At 35.9% G+C, this 11,488-nt stretch overlaps 1 protein-coding gene across 2 annotated transcripts in view; it reads left to right on the top strand.

The window, feature by feature from the left end:
• The first annotated feature begins 958 nt into the window (after positions 1-958).
• The window catches only part of C13H12orf50 (chromosome 13 C12orf50 homolog), a 31,316-nt gene continuing 20,786 nt past the window's right edge, over positions 959-11,488 (top strand). For both annotated transcript variants that reach the window (XM_068561731.1, XM_068561730.1), the window contains exons 1-2: positions 959-970; positions 1,322-1,442. In XM_068561731.1, coding sequence (XP_068417832.1) covers positions 959-970; positions 1,322-1,442 — 133 coding nt within the window. The remainder of the gene's footprint in view (positions 971-1,321; positions 1,443-11,488) is intronic.

Raw genomic sequence — 11,488 nt, 5'->3', positions numbered from 1 at the left:
GGGAGAGAGACTGAAGACAGAGAGTAAGAGGGTGGGAAAAAAAATAAGGAACAACCCTGAAATACGTGTCTAAAAAAGGGATGAGTTTAATAGGATATTTTTATTCTATGTTACCCACCCTCTGCCCCAAAAGCCAATGACCTGAAGTTTTCCCAACTGTGGACCTATGTGTAAAACATATAAAATAAAAAAATAGCAGCCCTTTAAAATAAACCACATCTGCTTTTGTTGGGATATAATGATATAAATGTGTAAATGTATAGGCACAATTGTAGACCAAGGGCATATGGCATATACATGTAATGTAACATAGCACAATGTGCTAATTATTTAAAATTCCACAATAATATAAAGTTTAAGCTCCATTCACTTTCCCTATATAAATACACTTAGTATCTCCATAAACTGAGTAAGAAAACAATTATCTAATAAAAGATATGATTAATAGAGATCATCTCTACAATTAGAATATGGATGATGATTCTTTAAAAAATTCTGGCTTTCTTAAGAAAGAAAAATTAGATCCTTCTGTCATTGGATTGTGATTAAAAGTGTCACTGATCTTTTATATGTTTATCCTTAGTGAGCCATATGGATTAACTGATAACAAGAAGGAGAATTTTATCAGTGACTCATGGCGTGTTGTACTATTTAATCATTAGATTATCTTGTGTCTTTCATTAAAATTAGACTGGTTTGCTAGAATTTAGACTTTATGGCCTTGTATTTGTAGTATTTTTTTAAGTTTTAATTTGATCTCCTCATATTTTCTTTAGTTGATTAGTAATCTGTTGTTAAACACTAACATTCATATATTGAGTTTTCTATACTGTTTACTTTTTCCTTTTAGGGTTCCCAGTGCCGATTCCGACACTGTGAAGAGGCCCTTGGCAGTGACACTGTGTGCTCATTATGGAGAGAAGGAAAATGTTTAGATCCACTTTGTAGATCTAGACACATGGAAATGCAGGTAGAATTACTCAGCATCATCATGTTTGATAAAAGCATCTCCCTTCGATAATACTGAACTATACTCTTACAACACAATTGAGAAGAAATGATTTTTCCTTCCATTACTTAATTTTAGGCATTTTGCACTTTGCTCAATTTAAATTCTTAAAAAAAATGGGCAAGTATATTTTAGGAAATCCATTGCATCTTTTAAATAGCAGAGCTTAGAAACACTCAAAGCCTAGAAACACAGGTGATCTTAAATCAGCAATTGCAGTAGTTTTTGTCACATTGTGTTGTGTTGTAGCACATTGTATGTACTGTGAATATGGCATCTGATCATTACATTTCCCCCACCTCCTTTGTCTAGCAAAACTGCAGCATTTCATGCTTCTGGGAAACACAGCCTCTTGGTTGTGTGAAGATCAGTTGTATCTTTTATCACAGCAAACCTCGAAATATCAATGGATTATTTTTGCCACCAAGTAGCAGTGAGTATTTCTTTTGAATAACACGGATATACCATATTATAATCTGGTTTTGGAGTAGCAGCATAGAATGACACGTTAAATAAAGTATGACAAGGTGAGTAATGCAGTTTAACAGCCAGTGAATGATTTGGGATGGTTCTATCAAGAATCATGAGATGAAGCTTAGAATGAGCCATCAAGTAGCCAACAAAAATGTAGTGAACAAAGAGCAAGTCAAACTTTCTCTGTGTTTCTAAAGTGGATTTATTCATCTGAAAAGTGAGAGGACTACTGACCTCACTAGGTAGAGGGGAACTGTCTCAGCAAATCATCGCACAACTGGCCTCACCGTTGTGCCCTTATCTCATAGGTGGGGAGAGCAAGGGCATGCTCTGGTTTGCACACTTCTGCTTCTAGAAGAACAGCTAGATGTGTGGTTCTTCCTAAGACTTCATTTGTGGATAAAATGCAATCCCATTGTTGCAGAGTAAGTGGCATACTTCAATCCAACTAAATGACACTGAGGTTCTACTATGTGATGAACCTTAAACTAGGTTCTGGGAAGGGGATAGGGAAGACACCACGCCCTATAACAGTGAATGGCAAGAACTTTGCTTAAGAAGTTGGGATTGTCAGGTTTTCCTGATGCTATAGCTATGCCACTCTCCTGCTGTGGCCACCATATTTCTTAAGATGGAATTATTCTAGAAATGAGTTTACAGAATATCAGTCCTTTGGATTTGAAAACTTGGCTTCAGATAATCCTTGGCAAATGAATGACTAAAAATTATGTTTCTTTGTTATAGTCTTCTGGAAAACTCTGATCTCATAGCATTCATCATACATGTGATACCTTGATCAATGTTTTTCTTCACTAGACTGTAAACATCACAAGGATGGGGATCATAACTAGTTTCTTTACCAATGCTTTGCACAGTGTCTGGAGCACAGATGCTCAATAAAATTGGATGTATGGATAGATGGATGGGGACAGATAGATAACTACTGAAGGTAACCTACTGGGATGCAAGTTATTACACTTACTAAGTGGTTAACTTCATCCCATTGTTTTACATCTAGTGTGATTTTATTTCATGAGGACATTGTACTAAATTCTCTATATCTAGTGTAATAGTTTGCTTCCTAAAGGTCTATGGGTAAAATTGCTATCTTTCAAACTAATTCTTTTAGGACTAGAGGAAAACAAAGACTGCATCTCTGGGCAAAGGAAAGGTAGAGTGTCTGTGTAACAATTATTGGGCTCCCCACTATAAGACATGCCCTGAGCTAAGTTCTGTAGGGATACGTTTTATTATTCTCATTTATTAGGCATAGAATCTGGACGTCAAAAATAAATTCTAGCTTTTCTGGAAGTCTCAATTTCTTCAACATGTGTCAAAACTGCTCCTGACTCTTGGAATAAGGTTTCCCCTCTCTCAATAGGGTCAAAACCAGATCCATGCACTGGGACCAAATCCTTCCCCTAGCCATTCTACCTCCATCGTGAGAGGGGATAAGCAGGCTTCATAGGCTGCTAATACCCTACTTCCTCAAACCTCCTTTCATCTGTCTACAGGGTACAAATCCACTTATGTGTTTTGAATTCACCAGGACTAATTTTATTCTGCCCTTTATTCCTGTTTATGTCAGTTTCCCTAGGGGGAAAAAAAAATACTCCTGTGTGTTTCTCCTTTATTCTCACACTAGGACCATACTCACAACACTTGTGACACCATACAAATGGGTTTTTTCCCACACCAATCAATTCTCTGTGACATTAGCTGGGTGTCCTATAATTTAATTCAATTCTGACACTAACCAGAGTTAACACAGACCCCACAGATTAATGACTGTATCCCCAAAGATTACCTTCCACTTTAGACATTAATTGCAAGTAGAAGGTCCCCAGGTTACCCACAGCCTCTGTCTAACTTGGGTACAAATTGGAGGTTTCCATGATCTCTCTCCCTGGATTAAATAATTTGCTAGACAGCTCAAAGAACTCAGGGAAACGCTTCCTTATGTTTACGAGTTTATTGTAATAGACGATGCCATAGAGGATGGCATCCTCTACTGTAATAGAACAACCAGATGAAGAGGTACATAAGGTGAGGTCTGGAAGGGCCCGAGCACAGGAACTTCTGTCCCTGTGGAGTTGGGGTGTGCCACCGTCCAGTACGTGGATGTGTTCATCAACCTGGAAGCTCTCTGAATTCTATAGTTTCGGGATGTTTATGGAGGCTTCATCAGGTAAGCATGATTGATTATTAAACCAATCTCTAGCCCCTCTCCCCTTCCTGGACATGGGGGCGGGGCTGAGAGTTCCAAGCTTCTAATGCTGGCTTGGTCTTTCTGGTGACAAACCCTACTCATGAAGCTACCAGGAGCCCACCCAGAGTCACCTCATTAGAACAAAGGACATTGCCATCACTGAGGAAACTCTGAGGGATTTTGGAGTTCTGTGTCAGGAACCAGGGTCAAAGGCCAAATATTAGAACAAAAGATGTTCCCAGTGCTCTTTTTACTTAGGAAATCACAAAGGTTTTAGGAACTCTGTGCCAGGAACTGGGGGCAGAGACCAATGTATTTCTTTTCTATTATTTCACATCAGTCAATATCAGAAACCCCATCTTTCAAATGACTCACTCCTCTCCTTATTTGGCCCCTTTCATCCACTCCTCCCCAACCTTCATTATCCGCAGAATTCTTTCTCAACTTCTTCCCTGAACTTTCCCTTCATCTTCATAGTCGAGTGTAAGCGTCACTCCCCTCTCCTTCTCCAGCAGCACTCTCCAAGTGGTGGCTGTTTTTATCCCCAGTTCTCAAGTACCACTTGATCTGGAGATGAGGTAGAAGGTTTCCTTGGGTCCTATTGCCAATTTCAGATTGTTCTCTATCACTTCTCCTTAAAACCATCCAGTTTGTATCTCATGCCATTATCCCCCCTCGGTGTTGCTGTTCTTTTTGCTTTTGTCTACATCTGTTCACGTCCTTCCTCCCCATTTTTCAGAAGTATGAACTCCTGGCTCATAGTCACTCTAACTGTACTCCTGTGTCAATTCTTGGTGATTCCAATATGTAAGTGTATGATCTACCACCCTAGCCTCTCAGTTCCTTGAACTCAATTCCTCCACTGAGCTTACCCTTCCCCATCTCAGTCACTCTCTCAGTTATAATACTCTAAATACTAATTGCCAGCCTTTCTTCCTCTGGAGGGAATGGCCTGAGCTGTATTATGGGACAGGCCAGCTGATGTGTACAGTGGTAGGGTATCACTTTTGATCTTTTGTAGTTTCTATTAAACTTGAAAAAAAAAAAATCTCCTTTGTCTTAATCCATCCTCTTACAAGCTACCACCCCATTTTTTTCTTTCTCTTTGTAGCAGTTCTCAAAATAGTTATCCTTGGTATTATCAAATCCTCCCCACCCATTATCTCTTAATCCCATGTAAATCATCCTTTTCAGCCTCTTTCACCATTGATATACAAATTATTAAACCCAGTGGTCAATTTTCAGTCCTTTCATAACTGGAACGATTAGCAGCATTTGACAGATTTGATCACTCCTCCCTCATTGATATAATTTCCTTATCTAGCTTCCAAGACCCTGTACCTCTTTGTTTTACTCCTATCTACCTAGTATTCTGTTTTTGCTCTCCCTCACTGGTTTTTCCTCTTTTCCCCATCCTCTTACATGTGGTATGTTCTAGGAGTTAGTTCTTGGTTCTGTTTTCTTCTCTGCCTACTCCCTTGGTAATCTCATCCAGTCTCATGCCTTTGATTATGATCCACATGTAAATTACTCCCAAATTTACATATCTATTCCAGACCTCTCTCTTGAACTTCAAAGATCCTTATATTCAGCTTTTCACTTGGGCTCTTGAGTAGATATTTCCCACTTAACACATTCAAAACTCAACTCACAATTTTACTCCTATATCCCCAAACCTGCTATATCCATAGCCTTTCTATCTTGGTTTAATGGCAGTTCTATCCTTCTATCCTTCAGGTCAACTGAATCATCCTCAAACTCTGTTTCTCTCATATCCCACATCCAATCCATACCGAAATCCTGTTAACTCTACTGTATTTAATATATCCAAAATCCGATTTTTCTCACTATTTCTACTATTCCCACCTTGGGCCAAAACACCGACATCATTTCTTGACTGGATTACTGCAGTAGCCTAAATGGTTTTCCTACTTCAACTCTTGTCCCTCTATGTCTGTTCAAAGCACAGTCAGTGATACTCTTATGCATAAATCAGACATCACCCCTCCAATTGGTTTTCATTTCATTCAGAGTAAAATCAGAGTCCTGACAAAGGCCTAAATGACTGTACTTGATCTGGTGCCCTGTTTCCTCTCTGAATTTATCTCCTGCAGCTGTTCTACTTGCCCACTCTGCTCCAACCATACCAGTTTCCCTGCTTCTCCCTGCTAGTAGGCTCCTGCTTCAAGGGCTTTGCATGAAACGGCCTTCTCTCAACAGCTTTATGGTCAACTCCTTTACCTCTTCAAGGCCTTACTCAAATATCATCTTTTAATGAGGTCTACCCTGAATACTCTGTTTGAAATGTGGCAGCCTTCCCACTTCCTCCCTACACATTCTTCCTGGCCTTGCTCTGCTTTCTTTTGCCATTTCCCTTATCATTTTCTCAGATAAAATATAATTTATTTCTTCACTACCTCTATTGTTTGTTGTCTGATTCCTCCCTATAGAATGAACATTCCGTAAGAGTAGGAATCTTTATTTTGTTTACTGATGAATCCCAACCACGAAACATAGGTACATAGTACTACCTTTCACATAGTGGCTAATTCTATCCCAGGAAGTCCAGAAAAGTATTTATTCATGTTAAGCAGGTAAATATTTTTTCTCTGCCCAGACAGATGTCTGTGCTCTAGGAAAGAGGATTCAATTTCCAGACTGGAGGAAACTACGAAACTCATTTGAATTATGTGTTGAACCCACTGCATCATCTGTTCATTCTAAAAATATTTCAGTACCTCAGAAGATATAATTTGATCTTTTATAGACCTAATATTTCCTAAAATATTTCCAGAGACATTTACCTACCAAGGTTCATATTAACCAAATCCGGGAAAATAAATCATCTCACCTTAGACAAAAATTAAATTACAAAGTTATACCTTTATTTTAAAATCTACCTTTATGTTTCAGTAGGTGCATGTGATTGACAAATTCAGGGTGGGATTAATGACGATTTTTTGGTAGCAAAATATAACTATCGTTTCATACATAGCATTGTGCAATTCATGTGTAAGTTTGTAGCCAGTCAAAATAAGATAAAATTTACACATTTAAATGTGTAAACTGTGAAAATTTCTAGGGCCTCTGATCAAGGAATTGAGACCCATCATGTGGTCCATATTAAGTAGGTGAGTTGGAGCCACAGCAATGCTATCTAAGTTACCAGCTGTGCTCTTCCAGAATGAGGTGTTTGCCAAAAGCAATTTCCCATTAGTTGATTTGCCATTGTCTGTTATCTTTAAGCACTCAGTTCAGTACTTGAGTCCTGCATTTTTTGTCTGGGAATATAAAACTGCCAGTTAGTCTTTATGCAATTTAAACTTTAATCTGCTAACAAATTAAAAAAGGTTTTGGACTCTTTTGAAAAAGATTTCATTTAGGGACTCCCCTGGTGGTCCAGTGTCTAAGACTCCATGCTCCCAATGCCAGGGGCCTGGGTTCGATCCCTCATCAGGGAACTAGATCCCACATGCCGCAACTAAGTGTTTGCACGCACAACTAAAGATTCCACATGCCGCAACTAAAAAAAAAAGAAAGATCCCACATGTCGCAACTAAAAAAAAAAAAAATTCTGCATGCCAAACTAAAAGATCCCACACGCCACAACTAAAGATCCTGCATGCCGCAACGAAGATCCTGCACATGGCAACGAAGATCTTGCATGCTGCAACTAAGACCCAGCACAGCCAAAAAAAAAAAAAAAAAGATTTCATTTAAATGTTGCTAAACCAGACATTTTCAAAAGAGGCCTAATCCTTCTGGTGATCATCTCCAAGTTTAAAAGCAAATAGGTGTCAAATTTAAATATAATAAAAATAAAATAAAATAGAATAAATTAAAATCTAAATTTTTAAAATTCCTGTAAGAATAAGCCTCCACATTATGGAGACTTATAGTCATTAACTTACCTCTTGAATACATTTCTTTAGGATTGAGTTGTCATTGCAATTATTATTGATATATAATTTATTAAAACAACATAATTACATTACAAACTTAGAGAAATAATTACTGCACATAAAATTAGAATTTTATTGGAAAAGTATATAAACTATGAAAAAGAATGAAATAGAAATTCTAGAGTTGAACAATAACCAAAATGACAAATTATTAGAGGGGTTCAACTGCAGATTTAAGCTGACAGAAGAGAGAATCAGCAAACTAAAGATAGATCAATAGAGATTATATAGTCTGAAAAAGGTATAGAATTAAAAAGAAAAAAGAAAAATGTTGGCTAGAATTTTCCTGTGAAGCCATCTGGTCCTGGACTTTTGTTTGTTGGGAGTTGTTAAATCACAGATTCAATTTCAATACTTGTAATTGGTCTGTTCATATTTTCTATTTCTTCCTGGTTCAGTCTTGGTAGATTGTACCTTTCTAAGAATTTTTCCATTTCTTCTAGGTTGTCCATTTTATTGGCATATAGTTGCTTGTAGTAGTCTCTTACAGTCCTTTGTATTTCTGTGGCGTCAGTTGTAACTTCTCCTTTTTAATTTCTAATTCTATTGATTTGGGCCCTCTCCCTTTATCTATACAATGGAATATTACTCAGCCATAAAAAAAGAATGAAATAATGCCATTTGCAGCAACATGGATGGACCTAGAGATTATCATCCTAAATGAAGTAAGCCAGACATAGAAGACAAATATCATATGATGTTACTTATCTGTGGAATCTAAAAAAAAAGGGGGGGGAGATAGAAATGAACTTGTATACAAAACAGAAATAGACGCACAGACATAGAAAACAAACTTATGGTTACCAAAGGAGAAAGGGGGAGGGGGAGGGATAAATTAGGAGTTTGGGATTAACATATACACACTACTATACATAAAACAGATAACCAACAAGGACCCTACTATATAGCACAGGGAACTATACTCAATATTTTATAATAACCTATAAAGGAAAAGAATCTGAAAAAAATAGAAGTATATGTATGTATAACTGAATCACTTTGCTGTACACCTGAAACTAACACAACATTGTAAATCAATTTTACTTCAATTAAAAAAAAGAAAAAGAAAGATGAACAGAACCTCAGAGAAATGTGGGACATGCATAGTGGGAGTACCAGAATGAGAGGAGGGAAAATAGAAAAAAATATTCAAAGAAATAATGGCTGAAAGCTTCCCAAATTTGATGAAAATTATTAATCTACATATCCAAGAAGCACAACAAATGCTAAGTAGAATAAACCAAAGATAGACACATCTAGACACATCACAGTTAAAAGAGTAAATGCCAAAACAGAAGCAAATTCTGGAAAGAAGCAAAATAACAATGATTTGTCACATATAAGAGAACCTCAGTATGATTAACAGCTGACTTTTCCAGAAAAAAAGTAGTCCAGAAGGCAGTAGGATGACATACTCAAAGTACTGAAAGAAAAAAAAATATATATGTACATGTATATAATTGTATTTTGAACCTATAACATTTAGAAATGTAATATATTTGACAATAACAGCACAAAAGAGGCAGGCGAAAGCAAACCTGTATTATGGTAAAGAAATGATACCAGGTGGTAACTCAAATGAAGAAAACTAGAAATGATAAATAAGAAAGCTAATGTATCAAACTCTATAGATATGTATTTTCCTTCTCCTCTCAACTACTTTAAGAAATATAAAGTTATAGAAAGTAATAATTATAACAATGTGTTTTGGGGTTTGTAACACATTACAGATGTAATATAATATTAATAGTATTATACAGAATATACCCACAAAAATACTCGATAAAATTCTAGGAAACTAAATCCAACATTAAAAAAAGGATTTTAGTTCATGACCAAGTGGGATTTATCCCAGAAATGCAAGGTTGGTTTAACTACAAAAAATGAATTAATGTAATACACCAGATCAATAGAATAAAGGGCAAAAAAAAAAATGGTCATGGTCATCATAGTATATTGAACAAAAAGCATTGACAAAAACCAACACTCTTTCATGATAAAAACACTCAACAAACTAAAAGTAGAAGGAAACTCCCTCAACCTGATCTAGGACATATATGAAAAATCCACAGCTAATATACTTACTGGCATAACTGAAAGCCTTTCCCCTTATTCAGAAACAAGATAAGGATGTCTTCTTGCCATTTATATTAAAGCCAGGGGGATTGAGCAATAAAGCTAAATAAAAGGCACTCAGAAGGTAAAAAAAAAAAAAAAAAAAAAAAGGCACTCAGATTGAAAAGGAAGAAATAAAATGATCTCTATTTACATATGGCATGATCTTTCATTTAGAAAAATCTAAAAAACTTGTTTAAAACTATTAGAAGTAATAAATTCAGCAGGGTACAAGATTAATATACAATAATTGATTGTATTTCTATATACTAGCAATGAACAGAGTGAAGATGAAATGAAAAAAAATTCCACTTACAACAGCATTAAAAATATTTAGTTATTACTTTAACAAAAGAAGAACAAAACATTCAAAAACTACAGAACGTTGTTGAAAAAAATTAAAGAAACTTTAAAAATGGAGAGATAGGCCATGTTCATAGATTGGTTTTATTGTTAATATGGCAGTACCCCCCAAATTGGTCTATAGATTCAATGCCACTCCTATCAAAATCCCAAATGACTTATTTGAAGAAGTTGACAAGCTGATTCTAAAATGTACAGTTGACCATTGAACAACAGGAGGTTAGGGGAGCTGACCCTCCAAGCCATATAAAATCCGAGTATAACTTATAGTTATACTCAGATAACTATAGATTCAGAGGGTTCTCTGAATCTGCAGTTCCTCCATATCCATGGTTCTGCAGGCTCAGATTCAATCAATCTTGGATTGTCAAGTACTGTAGTATTTACTATTTAAAAAAAAAAATCCGTGTACAAGTGGACCCTTGCAGTCCAAGCATGTATTGTTCAAGGGTCAATGGTATATAGAATTTCAAGGGACCTGGAATAGTAAAAACAATCTTGAAAATGAAAAACAAAGTTGTAGAACTCATACTTACTGATTTTGAAATGTAGAAATTACTACAAAACTACAGTAATCAAGACCATCTGGTACTGGCATAAAAATCAATATGTAGATCAATGAGATAAAACTGAGAGACCAGAACTAAACCTTTCCGTAAATCAATTTCTGGTCAATTGATTTTTGAAAAGGGTGCATAGACCATTCAATGGAGGAAAGAATAGTATTCTCAACAAATGGTGCTAAGAAAACTGGATAGCCATATTAAAAACAAACAAACAAACTTGGACTTCTTTATACTCTACAAAAATTAACTCAAAATAGAGCAAAGACCTAAATATGAGCTAAAATTATAAAATTCTTATAAGAAACTGTAGGTTACTCAAACCCCTCTCAGTTATGACACCAGAAAAACAAGCAATGAAAAAAATGAATTGGATTTCATCAAAATTAGAAACTTCTGTGTTTCAAGAATACCATCAAGAAAGTGAAAAGACAACCTACAGAATGGGAGAAAATATTTGCAAATCTTTCATCTAATAAGAGACATATCTAGAATATATAAAGAGCTCTTACAACTCAATAATATAAAGACAATCCCATTACAAAATGGACAAAGACTCTGAATAGATATTTCTCAAAGATATACAAATGGCTAATAAGCTCATGAAAAGATGCTCATCATCATTAACCATTAGATAAATGTAAATCAAAACTACAGTGAGATGCCACTCACATCTACTAGAATAGTTTAATCAAAAAGATAATAAGAGTTGACGAGGTAATTGCAATTGCATTGGTGCAATTGCTTTGGAAAACAGTCTGGCAGTTCCTCAAAAGATTAAACATAGAGTCAC

The sequence above is a fragment of the Eschrichtius robustus genome, chromosome 13 (assembly GCF_028021215.1).
Source record: "Eschrichtius robustus isolate mEscRob2 chromosome 13, mEscRob2.pri, whole genome shotgun sequence".
NCBI classification, from domain to species: Eukaryota; Metazoa; Chordata; class Mammalia; order Artiodactyla; family Eschrichtiidae; genus Eschrichtius; species Eschrichtius robustus.
The sequence above is the reverse complement of the archived record's forward strand: the minus strand, read 5'-3'. Positions and strand labels throughout refer to the sequence as shown.